At 48.9% G+C, this 16,871-nt stretch overlaps 1 protein-coding gene across 1 annotated transcript in view; it reads right to left on the reverse strand.

Moving 5' to 3' along the window:
• The window catches only part of trim71 (tripartite motif containing 71, E3 ubiquitin protein ligase), a 32,011-nt gene extending 17,523 nt beyond the window's left edge, over positions 1-14,488 (reverse strand). Inside the window, exons 1-2 of the mRNA XM_060043493.1 lie at positions 12,526-14,488; positions 976-1,143 (exon numbers count right to left, since the gene is read on the reverse strand). Of these exons, the coding sequence (XP_059899476.1) occupies positions 976-1,143; positions 12,526-13,296 (939 nt within the window). The 5' untranslated portion in view covers positions 13,297-14,488. The remainder of the gene's footprint in view (positions 1-975; positions 1,144-12,525) is intronic.
• Between the last annotated feature and the right edge of the window lie 2,383 nt (positions 14,489-16,871).

The following is a 16,871-nucleotide window of genomic DNA, read 5'->3' on the forward strand; positions in this document are numbered from 1 at the left end:
GTGGTTTCAAATCTATCCGGTTTCGTTTTGGTTTCGTGTGGACGCCTGAAACCGACTGAAACCGCAAACCATGACATCATCGCCCCACCCCTCGACCTCCTAGCCAATGGCTCTTAAGCCCGCGGAGTCTCAGAAATCACAACAAAAAAGATGATGGCGGACTACAAGCTTGTAATCGTTCTGCAGCATATCATGTCCCTTGTTGGGTTGCTAAGCCATTATTTATTGAGAATCTAGTTCGCCATCGTAGAAGAGCTGTTTGTTTGTGTTGTTAGTGGTTCGGGGGGCAGCCTTTATGCGCATGCTCGCCTCTTCTTCTTCTGGATTTGTGTACCAGAAGCAGCGCCCCTTATGGGCCTGGAATGTTTACTACAGCGTTTCTACAGATCTATCCGGTTTCGCTTGGCTTCGTCTTTACGGAGATACTTCAAAACCGGATAGATCGAAACCGTAACGGTTTCGCCCGTTTCGGCTTCGTGTGGACGGGGCCTAATATTGATGTCCCAATTGAGGAACGGGGGTGTCCTCCATGTCCTCCGCACTGTCGCAAATTAAATTCGGAACTGGATCAATACACACCCATATCAGTTTCATCCCAGCCGATAGATGTATCAGAGCACACGACCCGGCACCGACACCGATCAATGCCGCCGCAGCACTGCTGCCGCCTCTCCGTCGAAACGTCAAACCACATCCGATCGGAGATATTGCGTTTACATTTCCGAGCCACCCAGCTTGAGAGTGTGAGGTCAGTCCGCGCAATTAAATGGATGTTAATCAAAATCCCTTTTCAATTAATGGTGAAAGATCCCAAGTAATGTATTGAAATTAAAATCATATTCTTCCCATCGCTACCGCTAAGGACATGGCACAGAGCCAAGTGACATGGCGGCCCGGTGGTCCAATGAAATCGATGACATGTTAATCGCAATGAATAATCACAACACTGATTCAAAGGGGGGGGGGGGTTCTCACCTGCACGGCGTGTCGGCCCTGCTGGGGCGTCGGCCAGCAGCTGGTGGTGACGGCCCGGGAGTCCTGCACGGCGTCCTGCAGGTACACCAAGCTGTGGCCCATGTGGCGCCCCGCGCTGCACTCCCTGCAGACGGGCACCGAGCAGCTCTCACAGAAGAACAGGAACACCTGCACACAGAGGGGGGGGGGGGGGGGGAAGAGAGAGAGAGAGAGAGAGAGAGAGAGAGAGAGAGAGAGAGAGAGAGAGAGAGAGAGAGAGAGAGAGAGAGAGAGAGAGAGAGAGTGAGAGAGAGGAGAGAGAGAGAGAGAGAGAGAGAGAGAGAGAGAGAGAGAGAGAGAGAGTGAGAGAGAGAGAGAGAGATATTATTTTTTAACCATGTAATTACAGAAGAGTGATCGGCCTGGATTTTTTTTTTTTTCCTCCTCTTTGATTTGATGCGGTCAGGGAGGCAGGATTCAGTGAACTTCACGCATGTCTTGTGCGTGTTTGAAGCGACCCGAATCGGTGCACAGCCATCCCTCTGATAGGGCGAGAGGACTCCCAGCTGGTGTCACGGCCGTCGATCGGATGAACATCATCGGGTCCCCCACCCACGGTCAACATGTGATGAGCCGAATCAATGCACGCATTGTAATGTTTAACGGCACGTATACATGTACACAAACAACAAGCGGCCCCATACATATACATGGTTGACAGGGTGGGGGGGGTGTCCCGAAGTGTCCCCGGCACCCCCAGAGAGAGGCGGCATCCTCCAAGAAGAGGAGCACGGCATTAGAGATCACTTGCTGGATCAATCGCTCCAGATGGGCGTTTTGATTAATGCATTAATCAAACGCATTACTTTTGGGTCAGGCAAACAAACTCTATCTTTAAGAGGACATTGATTAAAAATAAATCAAGTAACTCAAAAGTATCGGTGGATAAAGTTAAACCTATATCCACAAACATAGCCCTTCCATAAAACCCATGAAAGAATGCTGATTGGCTGTATTGAGGAGCTAATTAAATATGCGCTGACCATCATATACCCCAGAGAGACACGGGATCAATGGCCTCCAATAGCAGGAGATCCGAATGGAGGGGGCGGGGCTTACAATCAATCCATCAATAATGGCTGATTCCCCAGTGGGAGTAGGAGAACAATCTAAATAGGACACACCAACACACACACAAAAAGAACTCCTCCTTTCTGACAGCCACTCCTCCCCCCCCACCATCTCTTGGATCCCTTTTCTCCATATTTCTCTTGCCCTTCCCTCTTTCTATTGAATCTCGCCTATTAATGTCATCCCAACTCACAGCTCCCCAGCTTCCCCCCCCTTTTCCGGAGACCCCCCCTCCCAAAAAGCTTACAAATGCTCCCCAAATACAGAGGGGAAGGGACAAAACAAAAGGCTGGAATGCAGTGGGGGGGGGCGCTTGGGGGGGGGGATGATGGATGGATAGGTGTGAAGCATAGTGTCATGGCAGAGAAACGTGTGTGTGTGTGTGTGTGTGTGTGTGTGTGTGTGTGTGTGTGTGTGTGTGTGTGTGTGTGTGTGTGTGTGTGTGTGTGTGTGTGTGTGTGTGATTTTATGATGACATTTGCATTAAATTGATCGATCCCCCACTATTGAGTCCCAACACATTAAATAATGTCTGTAGTGCCTACAAAACCCACCAAGCTAAATCCAGCTGTGGTTATACGTAGGCCGTATAGATATTATAGAACACCTCAGCTGGGAGGGAGCAGAATTGCCTATAAACTCTTGACCCGACACTGCGTAGTACACACACACACACACACACACACACACACACACACACACACACACACACACACACACACCACACACACACACACACACACACACACACTACACACACACACACACACACACACACACACACACACAGGGGTCAAGGATTGCATAACACGCTGGCCTCAGCCGATCCATATTATTGATTAACCAAACGGATACAGGTTGCTGCACTAAAGAGAGCCAGTCTCCTCTCTCCCATTCTACTCTGGCCTCGGTATTCTCCATCTCCGCCTCTCACCTCCGCCTCAGTAGCTTTGTAGACCCCAGACAATGATCTCAACATCTAAGAAAGAAAGAATGAACAAACTACACAATAAAAGATGGGGAAAGAGAGAAAGCCTAGACTATATATAAGAGAGAGAGAGAGCGAGAGGGAGCCTTCAGAATTACGTGAGTCTACTTCAGAGGCCCTGGACCCATTTTGCAGTCCTTTTTTTTTTTTTTTACTGACAGACACATATTAAGCATGCGTGTCGTCGGCATGGAGGTGCGGAGCCGGCCTGGCGGCGGCCGGATCAGCTCAGGAGCCCGCTGGGAAGTGAGTCATTGTATGGATGGATGGATGGATGGATGTTCACCCCTTGTCTCAGTCAAATCCAAATAGCTGCATGGACAAGGCAGACCGGGTGTGTTCACAACACCACACAGGTATAAAATCAAATAATACATAGGTTGATTTGATCAAATATACAACTATAAGGTTCTGACGTTGGACCTAAAACAGTGAAAACACATGCAACATTGACTACGCAATACTGCAAGGTCCAGTGGGCTGGGCTCAGCAACGCAACCGTCGCTCAGCTAGCGCTAGCAGGCAGTCGGAGGCTTGGCGGCCGAGCCCCCTCCACGGCCCCTCCACGCTCTTCCCTATAGGTGCTGGGAACTGGGGTAGAGGGCACGGGCCTGACCAGCCAGTCACATCCAGCGCTGGAGCATTCGCGGGCTGCGTGCACACTACACACCCACTTTTGCGGTGGGGCTGGGAGAAGTAGGGCTGGGGGGGCACGCGGTGGGCCCGTAACATCACACTGCAGTGCCAGGATGCAGCGGCTGTGAAAGGAGCACTTCTCTTCCTTGAAAACAAGCCAAGGGAGGTGGGGGGGAGGGGGGGTGACCAGGGGGGGTTGACCCTCCCCTTTCTCCCGTCGTTGTCAGCCGCTCTCGTTTGTGAACACACCGAACCGTGACACATTATTCGGACAAGGTTGTGGTTCGACTGCAGCGAGCTCGCCTTGAGTCCAAGAGGCAGAGCAGCAGCATGCATGGCTCACTGGAGTCCTCCCAGAGAGAGAGAGAGAGAGAGAGAGAGAGAGAGAGAGAGAGAGAGAGAGAGAGAGAGAGGAGAGAGAGAAGAGAGAGAGAGTGAGAGAGAGAGAGAGAGAGAGAGAGAGAGAGAGAGAGAGAGAGAGAGAGAGAGAGAGAGAGAGAGAGAGAGAGAGAGAGAGAGGAGAGATGACGAGAGAGAGAGAGAGAGAGAGAGAGAGAGATGTATGGCTGCACGCAAACACAAGCTGGCGCCGCACACACATTCCAAGGAGCCGACGTCAGTGAATTGGACAGCCGCTGCGAACACTTCCAAAGTCTTCAAAAACTAAAAAACTTTATTCAATTACGGTGAGCAATAATCAAAAAGAAAAAATATCTATCGATTATAAAAAAAGGAATAATAAAAGGATGAGCCTTCTTTCTTTTTCATATAATTTTAAAAGGACAAGAGAGAGTGGTTACAAATAAAGTAAAGATAAAAGATAATAAAAGACCTTGGGACCGTGGTACAAATGCCTTTCCTGGAATCGCAGAAATCCAGAAATGGGTAACTTAAAGTTTCGTTTGGGGTTGAGGGCAGCTGAAGGAAAGCTTTGCTTCGCCATACAGCAAATCCTTTCCCAAACTCAGACCACAGATCACATCCTTCCAACGTGTTGGCAAGGAGAATATGATCACAGGATCAGGGATCAACAACCAAACCATTACCCAACTCACAGAGCACCGATGTAGCTGATTTAACGATTGGCCACATAATTGCACATGAACAAACTTTCACTCAAAGCACATCAAAAAAAAATTAACCAAGGAGGACGAAAAAAAACAAAAAACTTTATAGTAGGTAAGCACCCACACACACACACACACACACACACACACACACACACACACACACACACACACACACACACACACACACACACACACACACACACACACACACACACACACACACACACACACACAGCAGCACACACACACACAACACACTCACTCCATAGCGTGCATGCCATTTCCCCTCTCAACTCTCCTTTCCTTCCTCCTTCCCTTCTCTCACATCATAAACTTGAGTTGACACACCCACACACACACACACACATACATACATACATACATACATACCGGTGTACACACACACACACACGACACGCCTGCTGGTGTTTTGAAACCCTGCCAGATACTACATACTGTATAGGGGGGCGGTGGTCATAGCCGGGCCCTCTGATTGGCTGACCCGCTCACTCCGATAACGAAAAACAAACCACAGTCAGCTGGCCTCCCTCCTTAGCTAGTGAGCGTGAGCGTGTGTGAGCGTGAGCGTGAGCGTGTGTGTGGCAACTGAGGCGGAGAGAGAGCGGGGGAAAGAGAGAGCGAGAATGGGGAGCAGACAGAAGAGTAACATGAGAAAGAGAGGGAATAATATGTCATGGAGAGAGCGACAGGAGAGAGAGAGAGAGAGAGAGAGAGAGAGAGAGAGAGAGAGAGAGAGAGAGAGGAGAGAGAGAGAGAGAGAGAGAGAGAGAGAGAGAGAGAGAGAGAGGAATACAGAGACTGAGAGAGAGAGGCAGGGGACTGAAACAAAGAGGAGAGAGAGAAGCCAGGAGCTCTACAAGGGAAAATGGAGCAGGCAGATGTATGTCTTATGTACACAGTTGCATTGCTCAAGGCAATCTGAGTGTACCACACCGTGTGACACACACACACACACACACACACACACACACGTTAACCAACACTGGTTGGTTAACGTGGGGCCTACTAACAAACTGTCAAGGGCCTACTAAACAAACTGTATCATGTGCACAATAGAGTTTTCACAATGGAAAATGTCACATGACAAAGGACTTCCTCTCAGTCCTTAGCATACAGAGCCCAGAGGCTTCAGATAGGGCATCAAAGCTAGGACGGACACACACACACACACACACACACACACACACACACACACACACACACACACACACACACACACACACACACACACACACACACACACACACACACACACACACACACACACACACACACACACACACACACACAAAATAAAGGAGCTGTTCTCTAATTATTGGGCACATGTTGTGCATTAAAACTGTGGAAGTCCAACTTCACATAATCTCTGCAGCCTGCTTGTGACAAACACCCACACGCACGCACGCACAAACACACACACACACACACACACTAAGTGCCCACAGATGGACGACGGACGTGTTCGTCCCAGGAAACAGAAACGCTGGCACCGCGCGTCTGTGTGTAGGAGATAGCGTCTACGGTTACAGCTTCTGAGAAACGAGAGAATGCTCCCGAGGAGAGCGCTGGTTGTCCTGGCCTCAGCCTCACTCCGCTCCTTACCTCGCCGTGGTTTAACTAGCCACAGCGCCCAGCCCCTTCCCCTAGCCCACACCTCTCACCTCTGACCCCTCCCCATAAAACCGACTCCCCTGGGAGGTGTGTGTGTGCCTGTGCGCGTGTGTGGGGCAATCTCCATGGCGATAGCAGCTTGCCCTGAAAAGGAAGGGGGGGGGGGGGGGGCTGGGGAGGTGCGCTCCGCTTTGCCAGATTATCATATCATTAGAATCAGCCCCCTCCCTGTGGCAGGACAGAGCTGTGGAAGTGTTTGTATGCATGAGGGGGTGACATCACGACGTGTGGGGGCCACCGTTTGATGTAATCCAATTTTCCGTTTCCAGCGCGTAAGCAGTGAGGGGGCCGCCTGGGGCCGGCCAGCGCACTCCGAACACAGGGACAGCTGGCACGGAGAGGCTTTGAGCGCCAATAGGCCAGCATATTTACTTATGTGTGTAAATAGACCACCACCAACTAATCTGAATGTTAATGCTACACCCCGGCCGTCTGCCCAGCCACCGCAACGGCGGCGGCTCGACCGTTCGACCGTTCGACCGACCGACCGACCGACCGACCGACCCGACCGACCGACCGAGGGAGAGACCAAACTGAAAAAAGCTTTTCGGGGTAATGTCGCGGGCGGCTTCCAAACAAGGGTCTTTAGGATGTTTTGTTAGGGATAATTGCGTTTACAGGCGTGCTTCCGCTTTGTCAGTGCGGAGCGGTGGAACAGAATAGCACTGGCTCTGTGTGAATGAACACCTGGATTAGACCCCTGGCGAATCAAAACAAAAGGCGCCAGCCATTGAAGCCGTTGGGTCTACATCACAACACAAGACAACCGTAATGACTCATTAGTCTGTGGACCTGAATGGGGAACGTTTAAAGAACTGCAAACACTGTGGGTATTCATAAGTATTCTTACCAGTTAACAATGATTACATTTTTACAAATGTACTACTACTACTAATAAGAATTATCCCCTCGTAAGTGGCCTAGTTTGATTCAAACACATATATTGTGTGCATATTGGAGCCTCTGAATCAAAGCCAAGCAACACACTAGTCCAGTGATACAAAGCAATTGGACTGCATTTCCATTATGAACCAAACTAAAAGCCCAACACACAATTGCATTTTTCCACAGCGAGAAGAACACATCAATGGAAGACCTTGGAATGGTTACGCAACAAGACAGAGGAAAAGGTTCCTTGACTCGTGGAAAATGCAGCTCTTTTATGACGGCAAAGTCTCTTTAAATGGCCAACAGGGATGTATGGGTCCAATAGTATAGCGCACACGTAGGGGGTTGGGAGAGTGGTACTCGAGAGGTAGCTCGAGCTACGTAGGAATGTTTTTTTAAACCTAACCTGTTCTGAGGAAGAGTAGGTACATACAGTATGTGTACATTAAAGTTTTTTTTTTTTTTGCGACACTGAAAGTAGGGGGTTAGGTTCGATTTCTTCCGAATAACCTAGCGATATCTCAGTGATAAATTTAAAAATGTATACGTCAAGGGTGCAAGACATTAGAACGCTCCAAGTCTCTTTTTTGGATATCCAAATATTTGATTGGAAAACCTCACAAATAAGTCAAAGCTTAAGTGGATGTAATCAGGCCAGTCCTATACCAACCTATGGGGCCAGAATGTTGCATTTAATTAAATGGGTAATCTTATGCCGCTTTTCCACTGCATGGGTACCAGCTCGACACGACTCGACACGACTCGACTCAGCTCGCATTTTTTGCGTTTCCACCGCGGTACCATGGTATCTGGTACCTGAAGTGGCTGCTTTTTCTAGTACCTACTCGCTCTAGGTTCCAAGCGAGCTGAGCCGATGCTAAAAGGTGACGTCGGCAGACGGGCCGGCGACTGATTGGCCAGAGAGTGTGACGAAGTCACGAGAGCGACATGGCAACCATGCTGGTAACATCCATAGCAGCGCCGCAGCCAACATGTTCCCAACATGTTCCACTTCTCCAACTTCTTCAACATGCCAGCTAATAATAGTAATGCGATCGATGTCCTCCATTGTTGTTATGTGGGTTCTGTCCATGTGTGGGTTGCGTATGTGTTGTTTGCGTCGCGTACACAAATACGTCACGGCCCTTTCGCGCAGCTGACCCCGCCCACGTCCAGGAGGTACTATTTGCGGTGGAAAAGCACCCGTGCTGCTACCGTGTCGAGTCGTGTCGTGTCGAGTCGTGTCGAGTCGAGCTACATGTGCGGTGGAAAAGCGGCATTATAGAAGTGAGGTGGTCAGCTAAAGCCAGACTAAGCCCTGAAAGCGATGCTACAGGTCCTGGGTGGCTCAGTTAATGCGACTCTCTTAGTTTCAGAGGACATAACTTGATAGTTAAGCTGCCACAACTGAAATGCTCATCATCATATCCTTCTTCAAATCGATTAAGAGATGGTAACAGCGATTCATCTATGATTGTGGCATTCTATGCCACAAATGTGTAAAACATATAGAGGGAGGATTTTATGAGAGTAATACACATTCATCGTTTGTCTGAAAACCACGATCTTAAAAATGCTTTAAACTGAAAGTAGTATGTAAAGTCGTACACGAGCACAGAAAAGTATACATACACATCCCAAAAACACAGACACCTGACTTGCCCTATTCTAACCAACGAGAATTTGAATTTGGTGTTCATCAAACTAGTTCTGAATGAGCCTTTGTGAAAACGCTTTTTATTAGTTTTCAGTCTCCGCCGAGTAGGTGACATAAATGGTGCCCCATTCAGATTGAGTTTCCAATGGGTCTCCTAGCAACCACACCTAAAAAAAAATTGGGAAGCACAGGGCCGCAAAGTAGACCGAGACAAATCACAAATGTCGCCTGGTATAGGGGAGGGGAAAACACCCCCATTGCGTAGTTTAAAAAAACATTAATAACGAGTTGAACGGCCACGCTGGAGTGATGTCGCTCTGATGGAGTCTCTGTCGAGACGCACTGTGCAACAGCACACACACCGTCCCCTCTCCCCGCGACACACCTCATTTACAGACCTGGGTTGATTTATCGTCAATTAATCCAACATTTTACCGATCACTCAATTAATCATTTCATGACTAACATGTCAGGATTAATGTTAAATGGCAGTTACAAGTTCCCAGAACTCAGTGAAGTCTCTTTGTAGAACGATTGGCCCCGAGTAAAAAACGATCAGCTTTGATGAAGCAGAGAAGAATAAAAACAGACAAAAGCAACAAAATGTCTCAAAAAAATTGGTTCAGAGTTAAAAATTTAAATAATTCAAATTATAAATCTGTTAAATTCTTGCCCATTGACTTACCAGTACTTTAATATCTGACTGTTCAATGATGTTACGAAACTACTTAGATGAAAGAATCAGGCCTCATCTGGTTGTTGTGATTTTTGATTGTCAACACAATAGAGGAAGGGCCAAACGTGTTAACGAATGGTTCGCAGACCCATACTCCAAGCGGATATTCCTGCACGATATCACAAGAATCAAGCAAAACAACCACCCAGGTATTCTACCAATTACTGCCTTGTGTGAAGAAGACCGCATAATAGGGCCAATCACAAAGCTTTCCCCAAAGCGTGGGACGGATGTTAGAAGGAAGGAAGAGACACATTTATTCGGGAACAACTTTGGACTTATTTAAGGGTTTGGGAACGTGGGGCCAAAGTGAGTCACCGTTTCAGAGCGGATCGATTCGAGCTTGTGTATCCCTTTCTTTAGACAACAACTGCCTCCTGCCCCTGACTCACAGGTAGCAGAGACGCAGGGGCTTATCCTGTGTCATTCCCCTCCCCGGGGGTCAGGACTGCATGACTTGAGTGAATGAGTGAGTGGGCTGAGGCATTACTGAGAAACAGAGCCCTTACTGGAAAAGTGAACCCACCTATTTACTGGCAATGGGCTGCAGAGGGAAGAGAGGGGGAAGGGTGGCTAAATCACCTCCACACAAAATCGAGACCCTAGTATGACCCATTTTTCTATTTTTTTTTCTTCACACACACACACACACACACACACACACACACACACACACACACACACACACACACACACACACACACACACACACACACACACACACACACACACACACACACACACACACACACACACACACACACACACACACACACACTTTGGAATAGCTTTGGGAGGTGGGAACCTCTAAAGAGATCTGCCACATGCTAGACTTGGACCAATCTTTTGGACCATATGTGGATCATTTCAATGTTAATGATGAGGTGTTGAATCCCTCAGCCTCTAGTGGCACTTCCTGGAGAGTCGGATTAAGAACCAGGCCCTACCCGCCAGCCTTCCTGTTTTGAAAGGCCTTTTTAAGTCATTCTGGAAGGGCTGTATGGCTTTTGCTGGCTGGGAATGTCGAAACCCTGGTTCCGCCAACCACACGTGATAAGTCAGAAACTAGAAGACTAGAAGTCATTAGTTCTTTATGTAACCCTCAAATCAGGCGCAAGTTGAGCGTTGTTTCTAGCGTGTCAGCCTTTTTCGGAATGCTGAATGAAATGACACAAACGTTTCATTCACAATTTGGCTAGAACACTGAAAAGGAAAATAAAAAACCAAGCTTGTTTTACTTGGTTAACAAGTGAAGGGGCTTTCTTATTCATAGGACATAAAAAACAAAAACAACGTTAAGTATCAGCATGGAGGATAATTACTTCCTATCCTCTTTTTGTGATAGGGTTGAGGTTAATTTCATTAAAAAGGGCCACTACATTATTGATCAGCGATGATCTCAGGGATTAAAGGGTAAAAACAAAGCTGACCGTTGCTTCCTTCGCTCTCTCTAACAGTGAGCTAATGCAGGCGGCGTACCATAAAGAGAATATCAACTGTCATCAGATCAATAGATAGTGCAATATCTTCTCCTTCGCTGACTTAGCCATTATTGTGTTACAAGAAACGGAATAAAAAGAAGCCAGCATTCGCTGCGAGAGGTTTACCGTTTTATTAAACAAGGCTCAACCTTCTCCTTTTACGACTGTACCACCCTGATGGTTAGGGGAGTAGTACATTGCAGCCTAAAGCCAGAAAAAAAGCTCCAGTTCTTGGTGTGTTTTGCTGCTCTGGTGGGGATTGTGGCTCTGTGACCTGCAATTTCTCCCCGGCTGCCTGTTGTTACGAGAGTTTTATAATATCTCCATGAGAAGGACGTCCAACAATTAGAGAAACATGTGTGCATGTCCGGCAGGGGTCTCTTTATTGCCCCAGTGTATGGTGTGGTACAGATTAGCCAGAAACGTACACACGTGTGTGTGTGTGTGTGTGTGTGTGTGTGTGTGTGTGTGTGTGTGTGTGTGTGTGTGTGTGTGTGTGTGTGTGTGTGTGTGTGTGTGTGTGTGTGTGTGTGTGTGTGTGTGTGTGTGTGTGTGTGTGTGTGTGTGTGTGTGTGTAAATCCAGCTCAGCACACATGCCTGGTGGTCTTCGGGGAACAAGGTGAAGAGCCACTAATCTCCCTTTGAACTTTAGTCCATATGGCCTGGTGTTTCTCTTGTTACACACACACAGACACACACATAATGCCATTACGCTACAAAGACCAGTAGGGCACGCACGTTATGCCATTACAGTGACGAATGTGATTCCCAGGCCGCTTGCAGTAGTTTGTGTGGCCGGTGATTGAGAGAGGGGTGGGCTCGGACCAACCTCCGACTGCCCAACCTGTTCAAGAAAGTACCGGCCGTTTCTAAATATCGATCCATTTGTTTTATCTCAGTCTAGACACGGACCATTCGTTTATAGTCATTGTCATTTGGCTTTGAGACATAATCCATGGAAATAACACTAATTTCCCCTCCATCCCATTTAACCTGCCTCTACGCGTCCCAAAGCAGGTATAAAACAGCAGTCTTTAACACCACACGACATATTCTCCATAGCTCTTAGGATCTGATTTGTGTGCGCGTGTGTGTGTGTGTGTGTGTGTGGGGGGGGGGGAATTCTCTCCCATCCACCTACATCCACCCATGACGTTCCACTAGTGTCCTCACATTCCCAGTAAGGAAGACCAGGCAACATCTCCAGTTCCTGGGGGCGAAGGGGGACCTCCCCGGCCGCCGATTCCCGGAGCAGTGATGCGTGTTCCTGGTGTTGCGTGCGGTGACTCACCTCATTGTCGTGGTGCTGGCAGAAGCTCATGCGGTCCTGGAAGAGGGAGAGCAGGGCGAAGTTGTTCTGCAGCGACTGGGCCAGGGACACCGTGCCCCCGGGCTGCCCGCCGCTGTTGCCGTTGGTGAGGGCGTTGGCGCGGCCGCCCAGGTGGAAGCTCTCGCTCAGGTGCTCGATGAAGTGGTCCTTGGTGAGGCGCACCCGCTGGTGGGCCCGCACGCAGTTGTCGCACAGGTACTCCTGGCAGTCCAGGCAGTGGGAGCTGGCGGGGTTCTCCTCGTCGCAGGAGCTGCACTGGGGCTCCACGAGGAGCTGGGGACGCAGGAGGCCCCCGTGCTGGTGGTGGAAGCCCCCACCGCCGCCGCCGCCGCCGCCCCCCCCGCCCAGCAGGCCCCCACGGTGGAGGCCGTTCTTGTTCTGGTGCTGGTCCTCGGAGCTCACCACCACGTCCAACAGGTTGCTGAAGAGGAAGTTGGTGGAGGGGAGGGAGTCCAACCCGGCCTCCGAGATGGACACCTTCTGGTCGCAGGTGGGGCACCGGAGCTTGAGGGGGTCTCCCGGGCTACGCTGGCCCTCGAGGCACTGCCTGCAGAAGGCATGGAGGCAGGGCAGAACGTGGAGCCTCCTGGAGGTCTGACTGGAGGAGGTCGATGTGTGGGAGGAGGAGGAGGAGGTCGAGGAGTTGGACGAGATCGGCGCCGAGGAGCCGCAGAGCTCTTTGCAGAGCGGACACGTCTGCAGGTCAGTGTCGGGGAACGAAGCCATCTGCATCGCCACTATGAACAGCTTCGATTCAAAACGTGAATTAGTCCAGGAATCTCATTTGGGGGTGTGTTATGTTTGTGTTTGAGGTAGATTTATGAGGTATACATGAAGTCGGATCACCCTTGCTTATCGACTTGTAAAAATTATTACAGTAAATAACACTGAACAGATGCAAAAAAAAAAATGAGGTAGCAACTTTGAAATCGATAAGGTTGAGATCAACTTATCAGGAGACACATTGATCTACAACTAACAAGACAATTCATCCCCATAATAAGGCGGCTTAAAGAAAGGCATCGTTGTAATTTCTGAATAATCATAAACACGCACTTTAGCCCCTAGACGGGTAAAACGTAAGCTGACGTCTTGGAGGCTGGTTTCATGAAATAAATCTGTAATTGTAGTGACAGAGATATAGCGTCTAAGTATGAGGTGCGTCTCTCCTCCCCCACTGAGTCAACATGACTGCGGAGCCCCGTTGATAAAACGGGCGCACCAAGTAGCCTGCGAGGAAAATGTCCAACGTATACCCGTCCGCTTCTCAGAGTCCGTGTTGTCGTCTCCCCTCTAGTCCACCATCGGGGCCCGTTCCTCGGCGTCAGGCGCAGCCAGCGACCGGTGGTAGTAGCAGCAGCACTAGCCTCGGACCAGAAGACTCTAAATTATTCATGAAAGCGTTGGCACACAAGCGACACGGTCCATCGCGTGGACGCAAACCCGAGAGATCCAGGAGCCCCTGGACGTTTGAACGGAACGATCGCTGGACTCCGTAGCACGCAACACCTTTCCAACGATGTTGCACGCAATTTGCAAGTTTACCCCAGCTCCGGCTGGGAGGGAGCCCACTTCCTATTAACCTCTCCCTGGCTATGCATGCGCGGAGGAATGCAAAGGGCTTTTCCACGCGCCTCTCTGGAGGCTCCCGAGTGGGCTACGAGCCACTCAGTCCTGCGATCGTGCAAGAACACTGCCCTCTAATCTGGAAACCCGGTCTAAAACGACCAGTTCAGTATGGCGGTGCCCTCTCTTCCTTCTCCCCCCAGTTTTCAGCGATATAAACAAAACATGGAGAGTGCGCTCTACGCGCTGGTACCCCGTCTCGTGGGCGCGTATTGATAAGGTTGCTCCTCCAACCGCTGTAAACGGAGTAAAATGGACACACATTTCCGCCCTGAGCAGGGGGAGGGTGGGAGGTAGGAGGAGGGGCTGGTTCAGCGCTGCAAGGCTCGCCCCGGATTGGGGAGGGGAAGGGAGGCTCGGCTCTCTCAGGCGCCGCGTGTGTGCGTGCGTGCGTGTGCGAGTGTGTGTGCTTGTGCTTGTGCGAGAGAGAGAGAGAGAGAGAGAGAGAGAGAGAGAGAGAGAGAGAGAGAGAGAGAGAGAGAGAGAGAGAGAGAGAGCGCGTTCATGAGCGTTTGTTATTTAAACAAGGTAAACGGTGATAAAATAATAAAATGTGTAAATCGTAGGGAATGTACACAGTTTTCCTTAATCCAGAAGTCACTGCTATGTTGTAAGTTGCGATATGTTACGTGGCGATTGTAGGCCTATGGCCCTTATCAATGCAAGGTTGTATATAACGTAAAAACATCAGTAGAAACTAAATTTGGTTTCGATTTGATGAGCAGATGCGCTTATTGCAAATCAATGCAAGTGCCCCGTGCAATCACCCTGACGCCAGGGACCAGGCAGATACCCACTTTGTGGTAGTTCGCCACGCAGCCCGCAACGTGTCTCTGGCAAATACAGAATCCACAGAATGCTATTCATGTTGTCTCACTATTCGAGCGAGCTCAAAACCCATTTGAATCAAACTAACCTTCACATTTTTTCTTTAAAAAATGTAAAAAGAGAAGGATCAAATCAGCTTTTGCAGTAGAATGATAGAAAAACTATTTCATAACAACATATCACCTTGCAACTTAGCACGAATATAGTACACATATGAAAAACATATTTTCTGGAGGGGACATGATCAATGCCGGTTTCTATTAAGTTGGTTTTCATTTCCAGGACTCGCCCTGGAAACGAAAACTTTGGGCCAGACTCTATAACTGCATAAACAGAACCCGTACATATCTGGCCTGAAATAGTCCTTTGAACCATTTTTTAGATCGGTCCTGGAAAAAAAATAGTTTGATCCAGTACAGACTGAATCCTTTATTGGGGGATATATGGCATGATTCAGAAATTATTACAAATTACAAATACTTTGTGTTTGATCAATTAACATGTCACAGTATCAGTGGTTCAAATAAATTAAATTAAATTTCATGTAATTGTATAGCCCTTAATCACAGGTAGGCCTACAGTCTCAAGGGGCTTATCATGCCATATATATAGGACACCCCCCTACCCTATGCTGCGTTTCCACTGCAGGGTGCAGTACGGTTCGGTTCGCCTCAGTCCGGTAGGGAGGGGGCGGTATAGCCCTCCGAGGTCGTATGTCGGCCGGATGTCGATCGCCGCGGCAGCTACGTAAACATCGTAAACAACGTCTTCCTCCCCAAGAATGCAGAGGAACGGCTCCACCTCCTTGTTCGCCCAAGCGAGCGTTTTACGCGACATGTTCATTGTAAAGAATAATACCTCGAGGCTACTGTTTGTTTGTTTTTATCCCCACGTCGCCCGGAAGTGACGGTTCTGTCGACCAATCAACGGAGAGGGTGTGTAGCTCGAATTTTCCGGTACCCTTTCAGGCGTCTCGTCTCGTTTTCAGTACCCCAACGGAGGAGTACTGAAAACGAGGGCAAAACGAGTACGGCTCAGTCCGGGTCACGCCCACTTTTGGCGTTGGAAACGCAATCCGTACCGCACCTTTGCGAACCGAACCGTACCGCACCCTGCAGTGGAAACGCGGCACTAGAGGGCAAAATAAATCACTGGCTGCGAACAGCTAAACTAGGCCTACTTCGGCTTCGTCCTGCAACGGTTTACTGCTAAAACTATAGCCTAACCAAGCCCTTTAGTTAACCTCCATCTATACTGCATATGAAACATGTAGGCTATCGCACGTAGTTTTAGGAATTGCGAGGAGCATAATTTAAAGGTTTGACATGTCTGAACGATGAGAATCTTGTGATAACAGCACAGCAGACACGATCGCTTTTTCACGTGGTTAAGTAAATAAAGGAATATTTTATGGAGTAGCATGAAGCGTTGCCATTACTCCTGCCTTGCCTCGTGACACTGATGAAGGTGTCACGGCCATGTTCAGCCCATATTAGTCCACGATGACGTTGATTTGGGTCTGCCAAAGCCATTTACAAAGATTTTCCCCTGAATAGCTCTGGGCTCCGTGTGTTAACTTCCCCCTCCACGAGGTCCATTGAACAATTTACCTTTTCAGCAGCTCCATAACCACGCAGAAGACTGACTTTTTAACGGGGGCTGGCACAGATGATGGGACTGTAAACAACGCGGGCTAATGAAGGTGTCATGGATGTTGTCATGAGGCTTCTTAATTAGGTAGTTATTATCGCCCCTTTTATGTATGGAGGTGGTAGTAATGATTGCAGGAAAGTTATGATGCAGGCTAAAAAGGTTAAATATGGTGTCGACAGCATTTCAGGTAATTGCCATTG

The sequence above is a fragment of the Gadus macrocephalus genome, chromosome 22 (assembly GCF_031168955.1).
Source record: "Gadus macrocephalus chromosome 22, ASM3116895v1".
NCBI lineage: Eukaryota > Metazoa > Chordata > Actinopteri > Gadiformes > Gadidae > Gadus > Gadus macrocephalus.